The sequence below is a fragment of the Tenrec ecaudatus genome, chromosome 6 (genome assembly GCF_050624435.1).
Source record: "Tenrec ecaudatus isolate mTenEca1 chromosome 6, mTenEca1.hap1, whole genome shotgun sequence".
NCBI lineage: Eukaryota > Metazoa > Chordata > Mammalia > Afrosoricida > Tenrecidae > Tenrec > Tenrec ecaudatus.
The window spans coordinates 8,663,479-8,690,757 of record NC_134535.1 but is presented as its reverse complement, the minus strand read 5'-3'; the positions used below and the strand labels follow the sequence as shown (position 1 = coordinate 8,690,757).

Genomic DNA, 27,279 nt, shown 5'->3' with positions numbered 1-27,279 from the left:
CCAGTCCTGCTCCTTCCTTCCAGTTTCTGGTCCACCCGTGCCTGAGTGGGCATGTCCCGGGCACCCTCCTACAGTAACGGGGATGACAACGGGTTGGTGCCACAAGGACTCAGACGGGGGTCAGCACCTCTGAGAAGTCCGGGAGGCATGGGGCGCTGTCGGTTTGGTAGGGGTGGCAAGGAGGGGACTCTGCTCCTTCAGGAGGTCGGGGTGGGGTTAAGCAGGCAGGTGACACAGTAAAGGCCTAGAGCACTCTCTCCCCGGCCCACCTGGACCTGGCCTCCACTCTCCCGCTGGCTGCTGCCCCCCTCCCAGCGCCATCCCGCAGTCTGGGTCCAATCACAGGTGCCTGAGCTCCAACGCTCCACCGTTTCCCATCCGGGTGACCTTGGGGAGCGCCCTGGCCTCCTTGGGCCTCAGTTTCCTCCTTTGCGCCGTCCCTGAGACAGATTGCAGCTGGCTCGGCCCGGAGCCTGGCACAGGGTGGCTGTGGACCAGGCTGGCGCCGCCCGGGGCTAGAGCGCTCCGGAGTCCCGCCGCGCGCCCCTGGAGGCCGCGGGCGCCGGGCGCGCGGCGGGGGCGGGCTGGGCCGGGGCCGGGGAGCGTGCGGGGCGGGGCGTGGCTGCCGCGCCCGCGCCCCTCCCGCCGCCGCGCCTGCCTCCCGCCGCCCGGCTCAGAGCGGCGGCAGCAGCGGCCGCAGCAACAGCTCGCCTCCCGCTCCGGCCTTCGCCCCTGCGCGCCCGCCCGGGCTCCGCGCCCCCGACCCCGCCGCCGCCGCCGCGTCTGCCGGGGCCTCGGCGCCCCGCCGCCGCCGCCTCACGCTGAAGTTCCTGGCCGTGCTGCTGGCCGCGGGCATGCTGGCGTTCCTCGGTGCCGTCATCTGCATCATCGCCAGCGTGCCCCTGGCGGCCAGCCCGGCGCGGGCGCTGCCCGGCGGCGCCGACAACGCCTCGGCCGCCCCGGCCGGCCCCGGCGCGGGCGCTGCGTCCCCGGGCCCGCAGCGCAGCCTGAGCGCCCTGCACGGCGCCGGCGGCTCGGCCGGGCCCCCCGCGCTGCCCGGGGCGCCGGCGGCCAGCGCGCACCCGCTGCCGCCCGGGCCGCTCTTCAGCCGCTTCCTGTGCACCCCGCTGGCGGCCGCCTGCCCGTCGGGGGCCGAGGCGGGCGACGCGGCGGGCGGCGAGCGCGAGGAGCTGCTGCTGCTGCAGAGCGCGGCCGAGCAGCTGCGCCAGACGGCGCTGCAGCAGGAGGCGCGCATCCGCGCCGACCAGGACACCATCCGCGAGCTCACCGGCAAGCTGGGCCGCTGCGAGAGCGGCCTGCCGCGCGGCCTCCAGGACGCCGGGCCCCGGCGCGACACCATGGCCGACGGGCCCGGGGACTCGCCCGCGCTCGTGCTGGAGCTGGAGGACGCCGTGCGCGCCCTGCGGGACCGCCTCGACCGCCTCGAGGTGAGCGCCGTCGGGGAGCCCGCCGCTGGGAGGGTGTGTGCGCTGGGAGGGTGGGGGCCGCCGGCGGGGAACGGCCGGGCGCCGGCACTGGGGGGCGGGTGGTTGGGGGACACGTCGGCGGGCAGCACCTGGGGACGCGCGAGAAAGGCTACGCGTGAGGAAGGCAGCTCAGAGCCTCTGCGTGGGCATGAGTAAGATGAGGGCAGCAGCAGCGGAGCGGGACGGATACCCACCCATTGATTCGATGGGGGGGGGGGAAATGGGTGGCGGGAACTGAGCGAAGAGCTCCTTAAATGCCATTTGCGTCCGAGGCTTGCGACGCCTACCGTCACTCCTTAAGGCCCTGAGCCCAAGGCCTTACCCAAGAGGCTCAGGTCCACATCTCGGACTGCAGTGCCCCTTAGCCAAGCCCGGGTGCCCCCATCAGACCACAGACGACGGCCGCCGCTCAGATGTGCTCCCCTCCCCCATCCCAGCCACTGACACCCCCTCGAGCCTGCACCTGGGGGCCAGGGGCTGGGTGGAGCAGGGCCCCATCTTGGGTAGGATAGGTTCTACTGGCTGCGCTCATGCTCTTAATCCCCCGCCTCACATGGGGGGAGGGGGGAGCCCACTCTTATTTCTGTGTGTCAGTTACACCAGTCTTCCTTTGCTCTTTGGAGAACTGTGGCCTCCCTCTTCTTCCCTGGAGGTGGGACCACACACACTGAGCAGGTCAGAGGGAGACACAGGCCACCCCCCAGCCATCACTGACTTCAAGAACCCAGGGAAGAGGGTTGGCCAAAGGGGACAGGCTCCACTGGACCTGTGGATCCCCAGACCCTCACACCCAGGGCCTCTGCACCAGTCCAGCAGGGTAGGGAGCAAATGCAGGGACCCACAGGGGCGCCTGGAGTCAGTGCCCTCAGAGAGTCCCTGCTGGGGCCGCCACCCTCCCCACAAGAGGCAGATGGCCATCACAGCTGACAGATGAGAAAATCAGGGCTCAGAGACCCCCTGAGGTCAACTTCCAGGGAGCAACCCAGGCAGGAAAAACCCTGAGTGCCTTGTCTGCGGAACTGTCACCTTCTGCTCCACACCAGCTCTTGGGGGGTGGGAGACACAAAATGAAAGGAACAAGAGCTGGAGAACCCTCAAAGAGATGCCGAGTGGACCTCGGCTTCCTCACCTGTAACATGGGGACCCCATCGTGCCTGCCCCACCAGAGTGTGCGGAGGATGGGATGAGTTCATCTCCAAGAAGGTTCCGGAACAGTGCCTGGCACGGGTTGTTCCCGGTCCTTCTAAGTGCTTACTAATTCTATCAGGTGGTGTGTATTCCTTTCCAAATACAATAAAAAATCTGAATGAGAACAAGCTCTCTTTTCAGGGGACAGATTAGAGTAATGTAAATATATATATATATTTCTTCTTGTTTTCATTTTCAGTCCTTGCCATGGCCGCAGATGGTGCAGGTGACTTCCCCGCGTCTGGGCTGGCAGGCTGGGCTAGCCCTGGCCATCTTCTGCCAGCACCTGCAGCACTTGGCAGAGTGACACACAAACACCCTCCAGTCTGCCTGCTGAGGTGGGGGCACAGGGGCATTCTGACAGCTGGGCACTCGGCCAGCCTTCCCAGGAGGTGGAGTCCAGGTTTCCCCACATCCAGAGATGGGGACAGAGAGGCAGGGATCGGTCAGCCTCAGGGCTGTGGAGGGCTGGCCTCTGGGGCCAGACAGACTTGGGATGCGCCCTCTAGTCCCTGGCAGTCCCCACACCCCTTCTTGCCCACTAGCCCCAGAGGGTGCCTTCAGACTTTCAGGGTCACTTCCTCACCCTCCAGCTCCGCCCCTGCCATGGCACACACCAGTGCTCTTGGTGGCGGAGGGGTGGCAATTTTCCATCCTTGTCTTACTGGAACCTCCTCAGGAACATGACCCCCCAACCCCGCCGCCTGCCATCTCCTCCAGGACTCTGTGCCCACCCTTGGCTTTGCCCCCACCCTCTCCTTCCTGGCCTCCTCCCTTTATCAGCTCCTTGCAGGGCCTTCTGCCATGTGCGCCCCTCCTAATGGTCCTCTCACTGTCCCTGGCCAAGCTTAGCCACCACCACCCCCTGAAGCTCCCAGCACCCCACTCCCCTGTGCCCCTCCAGTCCAATTTTATCCTCCTAGAGCGCCAAACTGGGCCCCCAAACAGCCCTCCGCCCCTTAACCTCACCATGTTCCCACCTGGACTTAGTACCTTCCGAACCTGGCAGCCAGCCTTGGCTTTTCCCCCCGCTCTTCCCCACAGTTCCTGTGGCGTCTCTCAGGGGATGCTTGCATCAGCTACCTCCCCTGCCCTCCTCCCTCTAGGGCACCCCTCCTCTGTCCTCCTCCCTCCCGGCAGCCCCAGGGATCATCCTTCATATCAGAGCCGTCCAGCTCGGCTCTCCAGACCTACCTCCCCACCACCCCTCTTCTTCCTCTCCAGGACATCTCCTCCAGAAGCCTTCCCTGATCACACTCTGCCCCTCCCTTGCTCCCATAATACTCAGCACTGACCAGCCTCTGCCCTGCACGCAGGGCTTTTCACTTCCAATTTCTCCGGCCACCACCACCATCACCACCACCCACTATGAAGGAGGAGAGGTCTAGCTGGTGCCCCTTCCCATACCCCCAAGCTTCAGGCAGGAGCCATCCTTGAGGGCTTGCTAGGAAATTGTTTGCGATTTCTTGTCTGGGATTCCATTGTGATTAGCGTTCAAGTTAAAAAAAAAAAAAAAAAAGTCCCAACAGCTTTGGGAAGGAAATTGCACTGAGTCCCAGCACCTTGTTGAATGGCCCCTGGGTGGCGCAGATGGCTCCACTGCTAACGCACAGGTTGGTGGTTTGACCCCACTCCGCCGTAGCACAGTAGAAGAAAGGCCTGCCCATCTGCTTCCATAAAGATCCCCGCCAAGAAACAACGCCGCCCCCCCCCCCACGGAATCGTTCTATTCTGTAATCATGTGGGCTCTCCGTGGGTCGGAACCAACTCTATGGCAACTGGTTTGGTTTGTCTCCCCCCCCCCCCCCGCCCCCCTTTCAGCTCTAATCCACACTCTGGCTGCTATGTCACTCCCCAGCCGCCTCCCTCCGGCATCCATCAGTCAGTTGTCCTGCTTCCTGTTGTTGGGGCCGCAGGCAGTTCACTAGTTTTCTTTCCCATGCTCGCTCACGGCGAGATCCAGTTCACACACACAGTTGTTTGGCCGGGTTGTTGTTTTGTTTCTCTCTCTCATTGAATGATTCTGCTCATAAATTCCCAGGAGTGGTGTTCCCGGGTCCGAGAATATTGACTTTTTACAGCCTTGGCCAACAATCACTTTCCAGAAGGATGGGCCCCTCCAGGTGGCACTGAGCCCTGCACACTCCCGTTTCTTGTTTTTGCATGCGTGCGGTGTGTGTGCAAAGGAAGCGTCACGAGCCGCGGAAGCCACATCCCGAGCCTAGCAAGTGTTGTGTCGGCAGGTTGCCTCGCCTGGCCCTTCACCAGGGACACCCGGGAGTCTGGGAAGGAACTGTGACTTGTGTTTGAGTAACCGTGGGAGCTGAGTCTTTAGCACTGACTTAGCGCTTGCTGGGTGTCGGCCACTGGACTTCCCCTTCTTGTTGCTGTTTGGTGCACAGCAGAACAAAACACCCCATGGTCCTGCACCGTCCTCAAACTGTTCCCACACCCGAGCCCATCCATGCAGCCTTGCTCTTCTGGTGCTGCCCCTTTGCCAGCATGATGTCCTTGCCTAGGGTCTGGTCTCTCCTGACAACATGTCCAGAGCATGTGAGATGAAGTCTTGCCATCCTTGCCTCTAAGGAGCACTCTGGCCATCCGGACTCGCCTGTCCTGTTAGTCCACAGTATTTTCAATATTCTTCTCCAGCACCCTAGTTCAAAGGCATCGATGCTTCTGTGGTCTTTCTCTATTCAGTGTCCAACTCTCACAAGCCTAGGAGGCGAATGAAAATACCACGGCTTGGGTCAGGCCCACCTTAGTCCTCAACATAGCACCTTTGCATTTCAACACTTTGAAACGCCCTCGTGCTGCAGATGTACCCAACGCAACAGTGCTTTTGCATCGGATCCTCATAAAATCTCCACCAGAGAAATATCCTTTGAGCTCTTTCTTCCAGATGCAGAAATGGAGGTTCAGAGAGCTTGAGACACTGACCCAGAGCCACCCAGTGGGGGAACTGGGGTGTGGAGGTGGCGGTTCTGACTCCAGAGCTTGTTCTTCATCCCCACCAGAAGGGTCAGCCTCGTCTTTCTCCCTCGGAGCACCTGCTGGGTTTGAACCTCAGCCCTCGCAGGTAGCAGCCCAGTGCTTAACTCGCTGCGCCACCAGACCTCCCTTATCAGGCGCTTCCTGTGCCTGTATTAGCTGAGTTGGCGCATACAGCCTTCAGCGGTTGAAGTTGTCCGCACACTCCCATCCTACAGAGAAGGAATCAGAGGCTCCAGGTGTGTGAGGGGCACCCAGCCAGCAGTCACGTGCCCCTACTGTCAGTCACCCTCTCTGTGAAATGCTCCCCCTCCCCCGCTCAATAGTCTCCGAAATCAGGAGGCTGTGCGCTCACCTGGTGTGTGAGTAAAAGTGGCTCACTCCCCCCCCCCACTGCAGCCTCAGTTGTCTCATCTGTACAGTGGGTAAGAGGAGGAGCCAAGTTTAGTCTGGGGCCTTTTGGACTCTAAAGTTCTGCATCCTTGGGCTGGTGCAGCCTGATTTCAGAATAGTGTGAAATGTGTGCACGCACGTGTATGTGCGCTCATGTGTGCATGTGCGTGTGTATGCATGTGCAAATGTGTTTGTGCATATGTGCCTATATGCGCGTGTGTGTGCGTGCATGTGTATGTGTGTGTGTTTACATGTGTGTGCGTGTGTGCACGTGTGTGTGTACGTGTGCGTGCATGCGTGTGTGTATGTGTGCGCGCATATGTGTGGCTTCAGTTTGAGGGTGTGGGGCTGCAGTGCCCTCCCCTAGCCCCCCTACCCCCTGATTGAGAGTTCACCCTAGCTTTCTTCCGGAGTTCCTGCAGCCACATGGCTCGGCCTTACTAGCCAGTTCTGTCACTGGAGCATTCTGTGGCCTTAAACCAAGAGCATTCTTAGCCTCGGTTTCCCGATCTGTAAAATGGACATTAAAGTAACAGACCCTCCCTCTTGAGGTTTTGGTGCAGGAACTGGTTAGGAGTAAAAACTCAGAAATAGTAGCTGGTGTCTGAATGTGAGGAACTGACCCCAGCTGCCTGCAGATCCTCCTCTCTCCCTGGACCTCCGCCCATCTCCAGGTGGGGCACCCACGCTGGGAGGTCCCTGGTCCAGCCCTTGTTGGCACCTGCATGTGAGGCTGGTAAGCCCTCAATCTGCTTGCTCCTCCTTGTCAAAACCCTAGCTATGTCTTCTCCTCTCACGTCCTCAGTTTCCCCATCTGTGAAAGGAAGGGCTGGGCAGGGGTCTCTCAGGAGCTGCCATCCTGTGGCCTGGAAGCCTCTGGCCCCTGGCAGATCTTCTTCCAGGAAAGGGGACCCCATCTGCTCTTCTGCTCCTGGTGAGGGAGTGGCCTTGCTCACAGAATTGGTTGAAGTTTTTATATGATCTTTTCAATATATTCAGCATGTAGAAGCTCTCACATAGTTTATTCATCCAAAGCACCACCACCACCAAATGTGCTGTCGGCTCATAACACCCCTGTAGGGCAGGGTAGATCTGCCCCTGTGAGTTTTTGAGACTGTCCCTCTTCATGGGAGTAGAAAGCCCAGCCTTTCTCCTGAGGAGCTGCTGGTGGTTTGGAACTGCCGACCTTGTAGTTATAAGCGGCCCAGTGTGAAACACTACACCACCAGGTCTTCATAAAGCACACACATCCACAATGTCACTGGGGTGGGGGGGACACTGTCAGAGGGAGGGACACCAAAACAGATCGCCTATGACAGTGGGATGCAGCATCTCAGCAGAAATTCATTCCTTTTTATCAAAATATCCCTGCCGTGAGGTGGAACAGCAGAAGCATGTGCCGTGAGCCTGGCTTCCCTGTATCACTGTGCCTGCAGGCCAAAGCGCTGGGACCGTGTACTGTTGGAATCCTCTAAGCCTTATGGTGTAGTGGTTACACGTTGGGCTGTCGTCCACAGTCAGCAGTTCAAAGCCACCAGCCGCCCCTAGGGAGAAAGATGAGGCTTTCTACTCCTGAGAACGTTGCAGTCACATACACCCACAGGGACAGTGTGACCCTGTCCTATAGGGTCACTCTGAGTCGGCATCAACTTGATGGCAGTGAGTTTGGTTTGGGGTTTTTTTGTTTTGTTTGTAATGCGCTCTGGACAGAGCTGCCACTGTCAGCACTTCGACCGCTGCTCAGAGTCACCCATGCGGTTTTGTCTGTGTCCTTCAAGCGCACAGCCGTGTTCTGGGGGCTGCCTTTGGCAGACCTTCTGGTGCTTTAACGGGTATTTACAAGCCGCTCTCGGTGGCTTTCTGAGGAAGGCGTAGTAGCGAAAGGAGCAGAGGGGGATGTGTGAGGACGGTGATTTCGCAGTAAGATGAGCACAGTGCTGCTGGGATGCTCTGTGGAGGAGGTCCGTGGTGTAAGGAGGTGACGTCACGAGTTACCACCCTACGTGACACCGAGCCTAGTGGCACTACTGCTGAAGCGTCACAAGCCGAGGGTGCAGTCCCGAAGCCCACACTCCCTCCAAGGTGACCCCAATTCTGACTTCTCGTTGACTGTAGCCATTTCCCGTATATTCAGATATCGTAGAGCTACCTTCCTTTGTAGCTGACATTCTTCCAGCAGCGTTACACCCTTCCGTCATGGTTTGTGTGTGGTTTGTCACATTTCTGCCAATGGTATTGTGGTGGTGATGGTGGTGGTGGAGGTGGTGTCTGTTACCATGGAGTGAACTCTACCCATAACAACCTTACGTATCCCAGGGGAAGGTGAGCAGTTGGGTGGGATTGGCCGAGATGTGGGGCATTTCAAGGAGATGGAAATCCACAAGGACTTCCTGCCGGAGGTGGACCTCAGACTAGTCATCGAAAGTAATGCTGAAGAAGCAAACTGTGACGGGACAGAGCCTCAGCAGGGGACCAGATGCAGAGCAGAGGCCTGCCGGGTCCTGTGCCAGCGGCACAGTCACTGCTGTGTCCGAGCACATTGCTTCAGCCACCGTGTCAGCTCCCCTCCCTGAGGACACGCCTGGTGTTTCTTTGCCTGCCCTCCACTTGCCTGTTCTAGGGTTGGCCCTCCCTGAGGATGGGTCCGAAGTCAATGTGCCGGAGTCTCGCCGTCCTGACTTCCAAGAACACGACAGGGATTTGCCTTCACTTTCTACTCTCAGCAGCAAGTTCAGAGTCTCGTCTGACACTCACTTGGATCGTTTCTTTCTTTCCTCTCTTTTCAATGACGTTTTACTTTCTTCGTGAATGAGGACCGAGGGGCGCCTGACCCAAGCCAGGGCCTCCTATGCATGCGAGAGTTGGACACTGAATAAGGAAGACTGACGAAGAACGGATGCGTTTGGATGTGGTGCTGGAGAAGAACACGGAAAGTGCCATGGACTGCCCAGAGGACACACAGGTCTGTCTCGGAAGAAGTCCGGCCAGAGTGCTCCTGAGAGGCGAGGAGGGCAAGACTTTGTCTCCCATCCTTTGGACACGTTGTCAGGAGAGACCAGTCCTGGAGAAGGACATCGTGCTTGAGAAAGTGGAGGGGCAGCGACAGAGAGGAAGGCCTTCAAGGAGATGGACGGACGCACACGGGTGGCTGCAGCCCTGGGCCCGGGCACAGGGACAGCTGTGAGGCTGGCGCAGGACCGTGCAGTGGTTTGTTCTGCTGTGTGTACAATCGCTCTGGGTCGGAACCGACTCGGTGGCTCCTAACGCCACCACTCTGGGCAAACATGCGGGTTGTTGCTAGTTGGAGTCACTACCAGCAGAGCTGTGTGTGTGTCCCTGCAGGTCTTCCGGTGGCTTCAGCCCTGCTCCTCTGGTTAATGTACCAGACACTGGGCCATGGGGCCAGAGGAAGGGCATGTCTAGCCCCAAAAAGCGCTCCCCAGTGTGGTCTCCCCCAAGTGGCTGTGTGCCCATCCATGCCACCTGCGGGGGCTTCTCAGCCTTGGTGCCCTTGGCGTGGTCACTGACAAAGGGCTCAGTTCTGGTGGGCGTGGAGTGGTGACTCACTCCCCGAGAACCATTTCTTGTGCTCGTTGCCTGTTTTGTGCGTGTGCTGGGGGGCAGCACTTGCCTGCCTGCGGGAGGTGGAACCGGCTCAGAGACTGGCTCTCCCCAGGGAGCACAGGAGGTGGGCGTGCCCCCCAGGACCATGGGGGGGACACATCTGCCCGCATGGAACCCCTCAATGGGTCTGAGGCAGCCAGCCCACAGAAAGACGGAGCCCGTGCCCCACGCCCTTCTGCTACATGGAGGCTGGGAGAGGCTGGGGGGCCTGCCTCACAGCATAATGTCCCACAGACGGGAGTGGGGGTGCTCAATCTTTGATGGAGGTGTTTGACCAGAGCCCAGAGGTGGCTTCTCGAAGCTCAGCCTGGCAGGGAGTGCTGGACACAAATCTTGAGGCTGGAGGGATCCTGAGGCACTGGGGCTCAGGTAAGGACCCTGCCCACTCTGGCCCCCAACATCACATTGTCTCAGAGAGCCTGCTTCTCTGCCCCCACCCTCATGTGCCCCCTCACCCAGACATGGCTCCCCGTGCCCATTACAGCTCCATGTTGGTATTGAGGGTCCGGTCTGACCTCTGCCCCCCGCTGTCCCACCCCTGCCCTGGGTTAGACTGAGGCTGGGCCTGCCCCTGGAAAGGAAGAGGGTCAGGTTGGGGTGACGGGGCCCCCACCCAAGCTCATCCTGGCAGCCCACCCTACCCCACTCCTCCTATCCAGAGCCCGCCCCTCCCTGCGTGGAGTTCCTGCCGGCACCATGCTGAGAGCACCCCCACCCGTGGGAGGACAGGAGAGCTCGCCCCCCATGCCAGGCCTTACAATTCCACCCTGCCAGAACTGTGTGCAGTTAGTATCCCCATTTTACAGATGAGTAAACTGAGGCCAGGGGAGCCTTGAGAAGCCCACACAGATCACTCACACTGACTTACCTGGGCTTTCAGTCTGACTCACCTGGGCTTTCGGTCCTGACTTGGAAAATGTGGGTTCTACACTTCTCCCCATTTCCAGAAGAGGGGACTGAGGCTCAGAGGGTTGAGCAACTCAGAGGGTTGAGGCCACAAATCTAGTAAGTGGGGTGTCTGGGAAAGACCCAGGCTCGTAACCTGGACCCCATGCTACCGGAGGAAGCATAAGAATGAATGAATGTGTGGGTGAATGAATGGATGAATGAGTGTGTGAATGAGTGATAGCTCTGTGGTCCCTGATGGGACAGAGAAGCCCTCCAGACACCTCTTCTTTCCCTTGTGAGCATCTTGGGCCAGGCAGTGGGAGGTCACCATCAGGAGGGCCAGCAGGCGCTAGGCTGCCCGAGAGCTGGCAGGGAGGGTGCCTGGGGCTGCGTGAGAGCAGGGGGGACTGTTGGGGGGCATGAAGGGTAGCTTGGTGGTGGGTCTTGCAGTGAGGTCTGGGGTCCGAGGGGTGAGTGCATGGGGACTGTGACGTCACACGGGTGTGGGCAGAGGAGGACCGGTGGAGGGTTTTCGGCAGGAGGGTGTCATGGCCCTGCTTGTAGTTCCCATGGCTCCCTCTGGCTGCTTAGATGCAGCCTAGGGGACAGTGGCCAGGGGGAGGGCGAGGGCGAGGACAAAGGAGCCAAGTGAGGCTGTGGGTCAGACGCAGGGTGAGATGCTGCTATTCAGGGTTCCTCTTTTGGAAACCCCCTTCTTTGGGGGGGATTTGCATCTCAGATCCCTTTATCTACTAGTGTGCCAGCCAGGCCTCACATTCTCACAAAAGAGAATACCAATCCCAGGCTCAAGAGCATTCTCTCAGCCCCTGCCCCTCCTCCCACCAGAGCCCCACAGTGATCTCTCTCCAGTTACTTTGACCCCGAATCCTGTGCCCTTGGACATGTGTGATGTGAGGGTCTCTCGTGGGCAAATGGAGTGGAAAGGTCATGCGATGTCTTCCCACAGATGGTTCAGAAGTCCCCTCGATTGTCCTCAGTGTCTTTCCGCCTTTGCCTCCGCGCTGGGGTGGGCCCCTCAGTCATTTCAGGACTCTTACTCATTCTGGGGTGGAAGTGGGCAGGGATGGGAGCCAGCTAAGTAACATTCCAAAACCAAACGCACCGCGGTGGAGTCAAGGCCAACTGACACGGCCGTGCGGGGCAGGGTAGACCTGCCCTGTGGGTTTCCCGGGTGGTAACTTTTGACGGGAGTAGAAGGTCTCACTAGGAAGGCTGACTGCGGATACTTGGGGAGCACCTGGAGCACCTACGAGACTCTGAGGGTGTCCGTCTATGAGCTCCTCTGGGCCTTGCCCTAGTGGTATGAGCCAGTGCTCACTCTGGCTGTGCCTGTGGGGAAACAGAGGCACAATGTCAACTGGCCAGTGTCGCAAGCCAGGTGGGGGAGCCGGGGCGTGAGTCTGGACATTGACAGTAGAACTGACAGGACTTAGGGGTGACCAGTTTCAGGGCTGAGGAAATATGAGCAACTCCGTTGCCCGCAAAACTTGAAACCAGGCCCTGGGGGTTCTAGAGCAAGGTGGCCCCTGACTGAAGCCCCTGCTCCTTCCTCCGGGTCCCCCACCCACCATGGGACAGGACGAGGCGGTTCACAAGGTCTATCTGTGGCCACCCCCTACCGGAAGCTCGTCCGGCCCCTTCTCCTCCATAGAGCTGCGCACACCACGGTCTGACCGCTCCTGTGAGGCCTCCCCAGCCTGGCAAGACCACCGCAACTGTCCCTGGCTGGTCCACAGGCAGGCAGGGCCTCGGGCACTGTCCCACGTGGTAGGCGGTCTGGCTGGGATGGCCCCAGGGTGTGGGCTGGGGTCCAGCTGTGTGACCTTGGGGATGCTCTGTCTGGGCCCCTTCCCTGGAGGCCTGCATGTGCCCTGAGTGTCACTGCCACGTGGCGGTTGATGGGCCGGCCCCTCCGCAGCTGGGCAGTGGCGGGGAGGGCTGGAACTCTGGCTGCAGGCCCCTGTGTATTTACACCCCGACTCCAAGCGGGACAGGCTGTGGGATCAAAGCACCCTACTTTAACTGCCCGTTGGGTGCTGAGTGGGGGTGATGGCGTCACCCACCCCACACCCTCCCCTCCTATCTTGGGCCAGAGGCCCACTTGGCACCAGGCCAGGAGCCCACGCACGGCACAGTCTGCACCCGGACGACAGATGGGAAAGTGGGACGGGGGGCGGGGAGTTGTGTTCCCGAGACTCAGACTTGGGGTGGGGAGGGGGCCGCACCAATCCCTCCCTGCCTTCCTGGCGGCTGAGCTGGCAGTTCCCCCTAAAGAACAGCTTGAGGCCCGCCCCCTCAGCCCACCTCCCAGAGGCATCTATGTACATAGTCCCTGTTCGTGCCTGACTAGTCCCTCCACGCAGGGAGGGGGCATTTTGCTAGAGAGCAAAGGCATGGCTTTGCCCAGTCCTGCCATTGTAGAAAACACCCCAGGATGCCTGCATGGGGTTCCCCATCTGTGAAATAGGATGGGTGTAGTGAGGGGCCCTGAGAAGACTGAGTGAAGGGTGGGAAGTGGAGGCCCCGGTGTAGGCAGGTGGGGAGGTGCTGGGCACCCAGGAAATGCTGCTTGGGCCCCTTCCAGTCCCCGATGGACATGTGCCCAGTGAGTTGGTGGACACATGGATGTTTCTGAAAGCTGGCCATCGCCTGTGGACCCGCCGTGTCCAGCCAGCTGCCCTCCAGCCCGCATGGTCGGAGCTTCACAGTTAGTGTGATGTTATCACAGGTCCCAAGGGCCGGTCACCTCCCTCCCTTGCACATGTTGGTGGGCGGAGGGAGGGGCCCTTGTCCCATTTCCCAGAAGGCAACACTGAGGTTTCTTGGTTCACTGGTGTCTTGGGGGCTGGAAGAAACTGCCGGGAGAACAGAGATGAGTGACCAGGAGCAAGGCCTGACGAACCCGGCTGGTCACCCACCGCACCCACCTCCACCCCCACGTGGTGGTCAGGCAGACATCAGCCGGGGTGGAACCGTGACCTCCCACCTGAGATGTGGGTGGTGATAAAGGTGTCTGAGCCCCCTGCCTCCTTCCCAAAGCCAGCCTAGACCTCTCCATGAGTGCTACCCCAGTGTGCCCCGTGTCACAGCCTGGATGGGGGAGGTGGGCCCTTGCCACCGCCTGCAAATGGACAGATGGGGCGGGGTGGCGGGGAAGGGCCACGGGTTTTCTGAAAACAGCTACTGCTAGTGCATACATGCAACTTATCTCTCTCTCTCTCACACACACACACACACACACACACACTATGTGTTTGCGCTGGTACCTGACCCCCAGCCCAAGCCCCACCTTTCCCATCGGAGCCACCCAGCAGAGCTAGGGGGCAGACGGGGCAGAAATGGTGAAGGGCCCCCGAGGGCCTGTAGAGCAGACCTGGGAGAGGTCGAGAAATGAGTGACTAAGCGCATTGTTGGAGAGCCAGAGTTCAAAGCCTGAGTTCAAACCCTGCCTCTTCTGATTGCTCCAGGTGAGATGGGGTGACTCTCACCCAGGGCCCCTGCCTGTGAAATGCCTCATGGGAACATCAGCAAGGTGCCTACCGGGGCTCAGGCCACCACTGAGAGCACCCCTTCAGGTCTTCCCACCACCCCAAATGCTGAAACCCTTAGCCATGGGTGAGGTCCTGGCCCCACCCCATCATTTAACCCAGCCCCGCCAGTGAACAGTCAGTCCCTGCCCCATTTTGTTTAGAGGGAGAATGACACCCGTGATGCCATCCCCTGCACCCCCTGTAGAACAGCAGAGAAACGAGCCATCCCCGCTCCCCAGCAGCTCAGCCCAGGCCACTTCCACTGCCCAGTGTAGGAAGGGACTAACTGAGGCTGAGCAGGACACCTCCAGGCAGGAGACACGCCTATCCCCTCACTGCCACTCAGAACGAGGCGGGCCAGAGAGGAGCCTCATCAAGCTGGAGGGTGGGCTTGGGAAGTGTCTTCCAGGTTCCGGGTTGGGTTGGGTTGGGTTTCAGCACCTGGGACAGTGCTCAGGCTAGGCGCTGGCGGGACCGGCCGGTGTTTGCTTCAGTTGCGCAGAGGGTCGCTGTGGGTCAGAACCAACGGGATGGCAATTAACAGCAGGACCGTGCCAGGCTTTGAGGCCAGTCAGTGAAACCCACCTGCTGCTCCCATAAAGACTTGCAGCCTCAGAAACCCTAGCCCTCCCTGGAGAGCCCCCGGGGGCCAGAAGCAACCCGACGGCAGTGGGTTTGGGTTTGGGGTTCAGGGCAGTCCCTGGCACATAGTCGGTGCACCATGAATTACTGTGAGAACCCAATGAAATCGTGTCTGGGGCCTAAGCTGGGGGTGGAGTCCAGGGCACCCCCGGCCTCTGAGGCCTGGGGAGCGTTGACTCCTGCATGAGGAACAGCGAGGAGAGGGAAGCCAGAAGGAAGGAGAGCGCTTAATTTGGCTCCCAGGAGCTCAGTGAATTATTAATCTCTGACTAATGGCTCCATGACGTGTCCAGTAGAGACTGTCCCCTCCAAGATTCTCCACCCATGGCCTCTTCCTCCTCTTGGCCTTTGCCCAAGGTCACACAGCAAGCTGGTTACAGAGCTAACCTTGAACCCTGGGCTGTCTGATCCGGAAGTCTGTGGTCCGATCCTGGAACCACCATATGCTGGGGGCCTGTCCAGGAAGCCCACATGGCACTGCTGTCTTAGAGAAGCCTGCCGGGGGAAGGGGAAAAGGCAAGACAGTCTGCCCCCGGAGGACCTGCTGGCGTCCTGCCTTCCAGCCACACAGGACAAGGCAGTGGCTCTCCACCCCACTGAGACAGTGGAACCACCCACATGGGGATTTGGTGGCACGCCAGGCCTGCCCCTCCTCTCTCTCCCCTGCCCCTCCCCATCACAGCCTGAGATGTCCTTGATGGTGGACACCGGGTCCATGTCTGCTCACCTGCTACCAGCCAGCTGCTGTCACATTGATCTTGCCTTGTGGAGCCCCCCTGTGGGCCATGCTCCTTAGCTCTTCCCCGGCTGGTTTTTCACAAGCAGATGGTCAGGCCATTCTTCCAATGCACCTTGGGGGGGGGAGCTCTCCTTGAGCCTCCAACCTTTCACTGGGGGGCACTGGGATCCTTAGCCCCCAGACCCGAGTACACCACCCAGTACTCATGGTGGCTGAAGTAGAAATGACCCCGCCTTCTCTCCTGCCCCCACCCCCATGATGCCTGTCAGGAGTCGCCTGGGACGTCTCCAGCCCACAGCTTCTTTCTGTCCTCCCCCCTCAAGACCTCACATGCCCCCCTCTCTCTGCCTCACAAGCAGCAGGAGCTCCCGACCCGTGTGAACCACTCGGCTGCCCTGGCCCCCGAGATGCCCACCACCCTGCACTCCAAGATGGACGAGCTGGAGGGGCGGCTGCTGGCCGAAGTGCTGGCTCTGGAGAAGGAGCGTGCGGCCCTGAGTCACAGCGGCCACCGGCAGAGGCAGGAGGTGGGGAAGGAGCTGGACGCGCTGCAGGGCCGCGTGGCCGAGCTGGAGCATGGTGAGTCCCGGGCCGGAGAGGGCAGGGTATGTCCCATACCCTTGGTCCTTCAGACTGGCCGGAGGCTAACACTCAAAGGGGCCCGGAGAGGAGGCCGCGGAGCCCAGGAGGGAGAGAGAGATCCGGGAGACGATCCTCATTATCAACAGCTACCACTTTCTAGCTCGTAGAACGTTCCAGAACTGGCCTCCCTACTTGACACATCAGCGGTTCTGTGTTCACAGGCCTCACAGGAGGGCCCGTGTGAGTATGATCCTCCTGTCACAGGGGAGGAAATGAGGCTCAGAGAGGCCGGGTAACTTTATCAAGTTCACAGTCAGTCCCCAGCAGATCTGACCTTCAACCCAGATCTGTCTGACTCCAGGGTCACAGCTGGAGTCACCACACAACACAGTGAGGAGTTTGTCATTTGGTCCAGACCTGGCCTGTCGATGCTGGGCGTAGCCAGAGAAACGTGGGGCGGTGGACAGTGGTGAGCCAGCATCAGGAGGCCTTGCTCCTGCCCAGCCCCCCCCCCCACAATGCACCTGTCCCTGGCCTGCTCCTGACCTTGGCAGGTCACTTCCCCTTCCTAGGCCTCGGTTTTCCTCACCTGAGAAATGGAGCTTAGGACGCCTGGGATCCAAGCTCTTCCTGCCCTGACACAGGAGAGAGTGGACAGCCCTGGGGAGGAGAGCCGTCCCGTCAGGCGGATTGAATTAGAGGTAGAGCAATTCGGAGGGAGGGAATCCAGGAGGACTTCCAGAAGGAGGTGGGCCTCCACTGACTATTGAAAGCAAAGGCGGGGGGAAAAACTGTGGCATCCGGGGAGCCCTGGCAGGGGCCTGGATGCAGAGCAGGGCCGGGTGGGTCCTGTGACCAGCTACTAGACTGGAGCACAGGGCCAGGAGAGGCGATCTCGATGCCTACCCAGGACTTCTGGGTGAAGTGGCAAAGGTCCAGACCCCACCTTGCTGCACTGTGTCTTTTAGAGGGCCGGGGAAACACCCACTCAAGGGCAGAGTCGGCGGAGGTGGGTGTCTGTGCCCACCCTTCTAGCAGCTCAACTTCCCCATCTATGAAATGAGTTCAAAGGGGCAGTGGCAGGGCCCCTTCCTCTATGGCCAGGAGGCATCCCCTCCATCCTGCCCCAAGCCCGAAGCAGGCCTGGGCCCCCTGGGCCTGCCAGCCCCAGCCCTAGCCCCACTTCCTACGCCTCCAACCTCAACTACCAGCTGGGTCGGCGTACAACTGGCTGATTCCTGCTTTTTCAGGAATGGGGAGGTGCCTAGCACATGGACCCCAATTCCAGGAGGTTGGGGTGGGGGTCCTGGGTGGATCCTCTCCCCCAGAAACCAGGTCTCTCCCATCTACCCCCACCCCCCGAGAAAGTACATAGAGTCCAGATTTAGAATCCTGGGAGCTGGGAGCTAGCTCAGAAACCAGGAACCTGGCCTCCAGATTGTTTCCTTCAAACCCCAGCTGGCTGTGTGATCCTAAGAAGATAGCTTGACCTCTCTGTGCCAAGGGGCGTTGCAGAAGCCTGCGTCATAGGATTGGTACCAGGGATTAGTGATCGAACGTCTGCCTGGGGAAGAAAACACTGCTCCCTCCAGTCCCTGCCCGCTCCAAGTCCATGCCGACTCTCGGCCGCCCCAGACGACAGGGCAGAACTGCCCCTGTGGGTTTCCAAGGCTGGGACTCTACAGAGGCAGAAAGTTCCTCTTGCTCCCAGGGAGCAGTTGGTGGGTTTGACCTGCTGACTGATCTGGCAGTTAGAGCCCAACACGTAACTCGCTAGGCCACCGGGGATCCTGCCAACAGAACGTGTTAAACAGTGGGGAACGGACGAGAGAACGTGGCGTTAATATTGTTATAAAGTCATATGGTTTTTGTAGGTTTATAAGGTCACATGGCTGGTAGAAGGAGCCCTGGTGGTATAGGGGCTATAGGTTGGGCTGCTAACTGCAAGGTCAGCAGTTCGAAACCACCACCGCTAGTGAATGCTGAAGCAGAATCCCAACCCAGGATATCTCAGGTCCAGGCCTGTGTTCGTCCGGGTAGACTAGAGAAACAAATCCAGAGATACTCATATGTGTGTAAGAGAGAAACATCCCAGCCGAGTCCGGATCAAGTCCATAAGAAGTCCGATATTAGTCTGATACCAGTCCATAAATTCCTCTTTGACTCACACAGCACATGCAATGATGCTGAATGCAGGAAGATCACAGGCCAGTAGGTGGAAGGTCCAGTAGATTCAGCAGTGGTGGACGCATCTCCAGGGCTCTGGCTGCCATCAGCGTGGTTCCCTGTGGCTCTTCAACAGGAAGGTCCAGCAGAGAGAGTGTGTGTCCCTCCTCCAGAGAGGAAGAGAAGGGGTTCCCAGAATCCTCATGATTAGGCCACACCCACAAGGAACCAACTTCAGGCTGTGACCTGACTGACAAGCTAGACTCTGCCCCTTCATTCTTTCATCCACTTGACCTGAAATTGTGTAGCTGTCACAAGGCCCCTTGTGGTCTCACCTCACCCCAGCACACAGGCAGCGAGGCGGATGATGTGAAGGAGCCAGGCCTAGAGCGGGTGCCCAGACATGCCTGGCTCCCATTCTATGCATTTGTCCATCTGCCCTCTGTGTCCACTGACCCCCATGTGTCCACCTTGATGTCCTCCTCAGGGTCCTCCACCCACAGCCCGCCGGACGCCTTCAAGCTCAGCATCCCGATCCGGAACAACTACATGTACGCTCGCGTGCGCAAGGCCCTGCCTGAGCTCTACGCCTTCACCGTCTGTGCGTGGCTGCGATCCCGCTCTGGCGGCACTGGCCAGGGCACCCCCTTCTCCTACTCAGTGCCCGGACAGGCCAACGAGATCGTGTTGCTGGAGGCCGGCCCCGACCCCATGGAGCTGCTCATTAATGACAAGGTGAGCCGACCCCAGAAGCCCCCACTACACCACTCGTAGGTGCTGGCTGGCCTGGGCCCCCGGCACGGATGGCTCTTTCAATTCTCTGTCTCAGCTTACTCTACACACATTAAAGGCTGACCTTGTGTCAGGGGAGCCTTCCCCTAACAAATCATCACAGGCCTGGTAGGCGCAATTGTACAGCGATAATAAGCAAATATTATAGTAAAGTCATAGACAATAAGAGAGATGGAAGAGAGATTGAAATAATAGAGTCAGACACATTTCATGGTAGCATGCTCACCTCAGCCCCACTTGGTGGTCCACGTGGAGATGGGAGATGTGAGGGCAGGAGAGAGGAGGAGGGGAAGGAGGCCTGGGGGGGACAGAGGAGCAAGGATGGGAGGGGGAGAGAGCTCTTTATTTCTAACCTAGGCTTATATACCTTGGGGGGGGTGCAGGCCCCCTAATTGCAGGTAAAGACATAGGAAGGGGTTGTACTATAGGTAATACAGTAATGGGAGGGGGACGATTTAGGGGTATACACGCAATAGGAAGGGGAGGGATTAGGGGCACACATGTGACAAGATGGGCGGATCCCAGACAGCCTAACTTTGGATGTCACTGAGCAGGTTTGACCTGGCCTCTGGCTCTCCATGGAAACAATTACTATCCTTATTAGTAGGCTGTGAGCCCCACCTACAGTGGACCAGATGCCTTCAGGAAGAATATCTCTAAGCATCTGACCTCCCATCATGTGCTGGTAAACAGCCTCTAATGTCTGGCATATCTTTGGGGGAGACAAAGCTGGGGGAAAGTCTCTTTATATCCCACACTTGTGCCATGGGAGAAAGACGGGGCTCTCTAGTCCCATAATGAGTGACCGTCTCAGAAACCCATAGGGCAGTTCTACCCTGTCCTATAGGGTTGCTATGAGTCGGCATCGACTCGATGGCAATGAGTTTGGTTTGAGTTCAGCTCCCTGTGGTCCCCGCTGCATCTACTCGGAGATTCAGTGTTGTTCCCATTTCCCAGATGAGTGACTTCCCCAGCAGCCCAGCTACCAGTGGGGACTAGAGAGGCCTCTCTCAGGCCCCTGCTCATTTTCCTGGGCAAAGGGAGAAACAAGGACTTCTGGGGGGTGGGGGTGGGGAAGAAGAAGAAGAGATGTTGGTGGACTTCTGGTCCTGCTAGTCCCTGGGACTAGGTCCTCTGTCCTCGCCTGGTCAGGAAGAGACTGTTACGTGGCCGGGCTGCAGAGCCTGGGTGCTGATTCCACCACCCACTGTGACCCCTTCCCTCCCCGTGCCTCAGTTTCCCATGTGTTAAACAGGACTGGCAATGGGCTGGTCTCACAGGCTGTGGTGAGTCATTCATGCTTTTCCGCAAGAAGCCTTCATGGCATCGAACGCACGCGACGTACATCACCTATCGTGCAGTCCAGCCACGTGGGGAAGAGTGGTCCAGGCATCACCACCACCGGTTTTTAGAACAGTTTTTTGTGCTTGTTAAGCACGGCTTTTTGTGGGTTGGGCACCGTTTACACAGCAGAGCCGGCTCCCATCCAACAGTTCTGCACTCCGTGTCAATGGAGGGCAGGCCCCACAGGTACCCTTGCTTCCCCGCTTCCTCCCTCTGTTTCCATCTACGCCCCTCCTCCTTTCCCAGCCCGTTCCGTCTCTGAACTTCGACGGTGGACACGCGCCGCCTTGGGACCTCAGAGAGTCGATGATTCTGTGAGGCTCCCAGACCTTCCATGCTAGTCTTTCCCTTGTAGAGCTCTTGTGGCTGAAACTTGATCCCCGAAGGGGGGAGGGGTGTTTTCTGTTCCAAGTGTGAAGGATGACTGAGGGCTACTGGCTTGGGGGTCCCACCAGCCTCTGTCCATCCCGTTAGCCTGGCCTCTTGTATGGTTTAGAGCTTGGTTCCACACCCCTCTCCCCCTCTAGCCAGGACCTTCCAGTGTTACCCTTTCAGAGCAGTTGGCAGTGGTAGCCGGGCACCACCTAGTTCTTCAGGTCTCGGGGTTGTGGACACTGCTGTTCTCGTGACCCAGGAGCTCGTTAGATCCTGTGTCCGTAAGTCTTCCCAGTGTCATCACTCACCATGCCTCTGGACAGGGGGCGGGGTGGGGGGGGAGACCAGGAGTTGCCCCTCACAAGCTCTTTAGACCCCACCTGCCCCTCACCAAGGTAGGATGTAGACTTTGTGGATTCTGTTAGGCCACTTGACCTTGGTACCCCGCCCCCCAGGACTATGGTCTGGTGCCCCCATTAAAGGCATGTAAGTCACAAGCCTTGGTGAAAGTAAGCCAGTGCTATTTCCCCAGGCTCTGCCCTAAGAGCACTTGGCTCACATTCTCACATGCCCCTTCCAATAGCCCTGGGTGTGGGCAGGGGTCAGTCTTACCCCCATCTCTCAGAGAGGTGAGAGGGTGATCTGGGGTCTCAGGCTCCAGACCCAGTCTCTTGACCTCCAGATGTTCTTCCAATAGCCACCCATCTTCCTCCGGCCCAGGACTCCCTCCCTCGGTCTGGCTGTAAGGCAGGACAGGGACAGGCCTTTGGTGGGAGATGGTGTGATGATTGATGGGCTGAGGAAAGGCAAGCCCTCCCCTGCATTGCTTTAGGGCTTGATGGTCAGGTCATCTTTAGAGACCCGCTGTCAATGCAGACACTCTGCATGGTCACCCTGTGATCAGCCCACAGCCACTGGGAGTGGTTGACACACAGATCGACAGGAGCTGCCCTTTCTGGTTGTCCTGGGGAAGAGATAGGCCCAGGGGTTAGTGAGTTTCTCATGCGGTCCTAAGACCAGGGTAGCCAGCTACCTCTAGATCATGCAGCCTGCTCTCTTTGGCTGGCGGACTCACCCTGACCAAGATCAGAGCCACGTGCCTTGAGGAGGGAAATCAGCACCCTGGACAGGTCATTGGGAGCCAGATCTGGGGAACCTTCTAAGGATCCTTTTGGGTACCAACCTAGCAGGCTGCTGTGTTCCCCCTCGTTCCTGCCCTAAACCCTCTCTCATTCCACGCCCTCCCACTTGGTTGCCATCAAGTGGACTCTCGGTTTGTCCTTCAAGCGATCTTTAGACACCATGTCCACTCTCCTCTCTTCCTCTGGACCCCATAGCCTCTGAGCCTCTCACGTGGTGCCTGCGTCACTTCCTCTTGTAAGGTTGTCCCAGGTGCCCTGGTAACATAGTGGTTACACGTTGGGCTGCTAACTGCCAGATCAGAAGTTCGAAACCACCAGCCACTCCGCAGAAGAAAGAAGGGGCTTTCTACACCCATAAAGAGTTTCAGTCTTGGAAACCCACAGCGGCAGTTCTACCCTGCCTATACGGCCACTATGAGCTGGCAAAGGAGCCCTGGTGGTGTGGTGGTTACACGTTTGGCTGCGATCCACCAGGTCTGCAGTTTGAAGCCAGCAGCCAGCTCCTTGGGAGAAAGATGAGGCTTTCTACTCCCATAAAGAGTTCCAGTCTCAGAAACCCACAGGGGCAGCTCTCCCCTGTCCTACAGGGTTGCTGTGAGTTGGCATCGGTGCCCTGGTGGGACCTTGGCAGTGGTTAATCGTCACCTACTTGATGGCAGTGAAGAAGAAGCTGAAGGGCCGCCCCCTCCCGTGCAGACTCAGCTCAGTGAAGGCTAAGCCCAGCTCCTTCCCCCCACTGCCTGTACCAAATAAGGCAGGAGAGAATGTTGTGCAATCTCCAAGAATTTACCAGTCCAAAGAGCCCCTGGAAGCATCAGATCCATAGACAGGAGTACCATCCATCTCACAGGCCAACTTAATCAATCACTGCAGGCTTCCCGGAGGAGCCACGATGGGAACGATCTGGAGGCAGAGCCTGAGCTCCTGATGGATTAGCCATGTCTACCTGGGTCAGAGGAGGAGACAGTGGCTGTGTAGTTGCCACCCTTGGTCTGACCGCCTCCCTTTTCAGATGAGGAAACTGAGGCCCAGAGAGAAAAATCCACCTCCATGCTCACATCGCTCCTGCCTCCCAATTGGGAGATGGCAGGACCAAGACCTGGATGTCCTTGAGCCTTGACTGTGAGCTGGCCACTGAGCAGACACACCTCCTACCCCGGGGGCCTTGGGGTCTGGGAAAGAGAAATGAGCCCCCTGAAAGCCACTGTAACTATGACGCTCCCTGAGACCTGGGCAAGGTCACTTGGTTAGGCCAGCAGGACCTGGAGGGGAGGGTGGTCAGGGAAGGCCACTGGCAGGAAGGAAGGGGGCAGGGCAGGTGAGCCTTGATCAGCCCTTGAAAAAAGGGGCCCGAGCAGCCCCCCGCTGCCACATGCAGCACCTCTGACCTGGCGTTGGGGGCTTGTGTCCAGGTGGCCCAGCTGCCCCTGAGCCTGAAGGACAGTGGCTGGCACCACATCTGCATTGCCTGGACCACCAGGGACGGCCTGTGGTCAGCCTACCAGAATGGCGAGCTGCGGGGCTCTGGCGAGAACCTGGCCTCCTGGCACCCCATCAAACCTCACGGGATCCTCATCCTGGGCCAGGAGCAGGTGAGGCGGGAGCTCCCCAGAGGTCCCGGGGGAGGGTGGCTGGGCAGAGGGAACCGGAAAGCACAATGGGGCTGGCTACTGTGGTCTGGCCATTCCACGGATACACAGACTGGGGGCAGGGGTGGAGCGGAGACCAGGGGGGCGGGGCTGCAGCAGGGCCAGGGGTGGCCTGTCTGCCTCACTCTGTTTCTGTTCCCTGCTGTCTGCGGCCAGGACACCCTTGGTGGCCGGTTCGATGCCACACAGGCCTTCGTGGGCGACATCACCCAGTTTAACCTGTGGGACCACGCCCTGACTGCGGCCCAGGTCCTGGGCATCGCCAACTGCAGTGAGCCACTGCTGGGCAACGTCCTTCCCTGGGAAGACAAGCTGGTGGAAGCCTTCGGGGGGGCCACCAAAGCCACCTTCGACGTCTGCAAGGGCAGCGCCAAGGCATGAGGAGCCACCTCGTGCAGGCCTTGCCCCTATCTGCCACCTTGGGGACCCAGTGGGTATCTCCCGTCAACCTCTGCCCCCATCCCTGACCCTCTCCACCCCTCCAGAATGCCCTGCAGTGGGTGTCCCCCCTCCCAGATGGGGTGCCAGCCCCAGTCACCAGGTCAAACTGGGCGAGGCAGTAGTGGACGGTGGGGGCGGGGATGGGAGTAGCAATGTCCACAGTTGGAATGCTCTCTTGCCCTGCCCGCCTCTTTCCTGTCCATCCCCTTTGATCCATGTTTCTCGACAGCGCCATCCGGGGGCTGGGTGGGGGAAGGACCCCCAATCTCATGTTGGGGTAGCTGTCCACCGCTCCACCCCATGCAGGCCTGGCACCTCCCCCTTGAGGCTCACACAGGCTGGGCACAGGGGTAGGGAGAGTGCTCAGACTCACCCCTTACCCTCTTTCCTCCCAGGACATCATCTGGACCAGCCTGAGCCCTTCCTCTCTCCTCGTTCCCTCCCTCACTCTCCTCAGTCATCATTGGCTCATGTGACTTTGTCTGAATGTGGGTTCATTGCCTGGCCCAGCCCCGCCCCCTTGGGCTCACTCATACACGGCTGTGCCCATGGGCATGGCCACCCCTACCCTCGGACCTGGGCTGCTTCTGCTTGAGCAGGACCAGCTGGAAGCAGAGGTGCCATGCCAAGGGGAGCCGCCTTGGCCACTCCCCCTGCTGGCCCTGCAACCTCTTGGGTTGGGGGAGAGGGAGCAGAGCTGGGAGTAGGAGAAGGGAGGGTGGTAACAGAGGGTCTGTCACAGGGGAACAGGGTCTCTGTGTAGCCTGCAGGGAGGCCCTGCCCTCCTGGGGCCTGGCCTTTCGCACCAGTGAGCAGAAGCCCTGACTTGAGTCATTTCTAGAAGCTTCTTCAGACTGAATGTAAGATGATCTGTGATTCTAAAGGCAAAGGACCAGACCAGGCCCGGGAGCCAAGGAAGGGCAGATGTTGAGAGTGGGCAGCAGATGGGACCAGCATAGGCACGATCAGGGTCAGGGTCGGAGATGGCTCCAGAGGGTCAAGCAAGGGCAAGGTTCTAGGCAAGCCAAGGTCACCTCCCTTTGGGTGTCCTGTCTGGCACCCTTGCCTGACTGAGGCTCTCAAAGACTTGGTGGCTTCCAGGTCTCCACCCTTGAACCAAGACCGTGGGGCCTTGTCAGAGCTGAGGCGGGCTTCCCGCTCAGACCCCCTGCTGGAACAGATGGGCAAACTCCCCGAGAGGGCAAGCCGCCTGCACGGGACCACACAGCACCGGGAGGCAGGGCCAGGACTGGAACACAGGCTTCTGACTCCCACGCCGGAGTGCCCTTCTTCGAGGGCCTGTGAGTCCAGCCCATACCAGAGAGGCAGGGCCAGGGGTGGATGGGGGGTGGGGTGGTCAGGAGGCTTCCCAGCAGGCCAGCAGGATATCACACTCAGACACACGGGCTCCCAGAGGTGAAGGGAGGAGGGCAAGATCCCTGAGCATCCGGGCAGGAATAGAGGGCTGAGAACACAGGTGTCCAGCACCTCCCAGGTGTCCCGACAGCTGCAGACTACCCATCCCATCTCTGCTCCCCGGGCCACTTAGCCAGAGGCCTGAGGCCCAGGCTGCGGGCTGTGGAACCTGAGGGCGAGGAAGCTTCCCCAAGGCATGTGGCCTCCAGCCCCTAGCTCCGTGTTTCCATTTTAAGAGCACAAATATATTATTCAGCACCTCGGGCCCATCTCCCCCTGGAAAAAGGAGTGACGGATGGTGCGCTGAGCCAGAACCTGCCGAGATCTCTGTTGCCCTGGTAACAGCCAATGACATTGGCCCAAGGGCTGGGTCAAGTGTCCCATCCATCAGGACGCGTGCTGTTGCTGGGGTGACAGCAGACTTCGGAACTTAGGTTTGGGGATGCCTGGCTTTTGGGTTTCTTTTGTCCTGTTTCGGTAGGCAGCATTGCCGGGGACCGTGAAGGGAGGTAAGACCCTCAGGAGGGAGGTGGTAGGACTTGTCTGGTCCTTTGAGCCCCTCATCCTCTGTGCTTCAACTTGGTGATGGTGAGGTCACTGGTCAGCCCTCTGGAGCGCCCACGAACCAGATGGGGACAGTGGGTGCAGGCTCTGAGTCTGGGTCTTTGCAAAGGGACTTGGGGCAAGTTCAGGTGGGTTTTTCAGCCACCCTGGCAGATCCAAGTCGGTTGCACAAAAGGGGCTAGAGCCACATCTCTTGGCTACTCCGGGTGAACATTGGTCACCATTGTGACCATGTCACTCATAGCCACGTTCGTCAGTGCAGGCCAGGACACTAGCTTGCTTATCCTCCTGAGACAAGGATAAGTTAGGGCTACTCCAGCCCTCTTACACAGGTGAGGATGCTTGGGCCCAGAGAGGTTGGGTCACTACCTGGCCCAGTGTTGATCTGCCCGAAAGTAATGAAGGCTGGACTTCAAACCAGGGCACCTTCCATTCAGGGCCCACCCTTCAGCCCAAGGGGACAGGCGCCACCCCTCCCCACTCTGGGTGGACTCTGGGCACCCGCTGTGCTCCCAGAAAATAAAGCCTGACCGCATGAATCCGAGGCTCAGGGCCAGGGTCCTGATGAATGAGACCACCCACGTGGAGCCAAAAGGGAAGGAAGTTGGTGTGTTTGCCAATAGCCCCTCCTCCCAGCCCCCCTCCCCCCCCCGAAGGGAAGGGAGGAAAGGACGTGGTCTGCTCTTCCACCCCGGCTGTGGGCCGCACCCCTTCGCCCGGTGCTTCTCAGCTGCTACCTGCCAGGTCCCCACCCCCAACCCGAGACATGTGTCTCCTCGCTACACCTGTGCATGACCTAGGGCCACAGGCATGGGCAGGGCGACCAAAGCCTCATTTGTCAGATACGGAAACTGAGGCAGGGAGGGAGGACGCACAGCTGGAGCAGAGGGGAGACTCTGAGGTCAGTGGTCAGGGGGATGGGCTCTTCTCAAGGGATGGGGTTCCCCCTTTCCAGGCCCCCGGGAAGGGCCCCTCCCAGAGATGCCATCACGTTGTCACTCCCCTCCTCCCAGCTGCCTGCAACAGCCCCTGCCCACCCTGCCGGGTGGGGAAGGGGCTCAGTGGGCCCAGGCGGGCAGTGAGCAAGCATGTCGTGTCGTCTGACACTGAGTCGGTGACCCCTCCTGAGGCCTCCCCACCCCCCGCCCATGATTTTGTACATAAAGTGACCTGAGATGCTGGGAAATGTGTGTGTATGTGTGTGCGTGTGTATGTGTGGTATAAGTCATGGGTTTTGTTACATTTTTTCGTTTTTGTAAACTTGAATGTTCAAAATAAACATGATGTTAGTAAACATGGCATGTC

The 27,279-nt window shown here is 59.2% G+C and overlaps 1 protein-coding gene across 1 annotated transcript; it reads left to right on the top strand.

Moving 5' to 3' along the window:
* The first annotated feature begins 51 nt into the window (after positions 1-51).
* On the top strand, positions 52-27,279 carry NPTXR (neuronal pentraxin receptor). Its single transcript, XM_075552616.1, has 6 exons — positions 52-96; positions 450-1,448; positions 15,863-16,082; positions 18,739-18,986; positions 23,317-23,496; positions 23,710-27,279. Exons 1-6 carry the CDS (start codon positions 52-54, stop codon positions 23,932-23,934), a joined length of 1,917 nt encoding a protein of 638 aa, XP_075408731.1. The 3' UTR covers positions 23,935-27,279.

What these genes read in the sequence shown, in the direction of transcription:
- NPTXR (XM_075552616.1), top strand. Translation starts at nt 52, where the DNA reads ATGTCCCGGGCACCCTCCTACAGTAACGGGGATGACAACGGGTTG. An exon ending in ACGGGGATGACAACGGGTTG is followed by an intron (nt 97 to 449) that starts GTGCCACAAGGA and finishes TCCCTGAGACAG; the next exon opens with ATTGCAGCTGGCTCGGCCCG. An exon ending in CGTGGCCGAGCTGGAGCATG is followed by an intron (nt 16,083 to 18,738) that starts GTGAGTCCCGGG and finishes TGTCCTCCTCAG; the next exon opens with GGTCCTCCACCCACAGCCCG.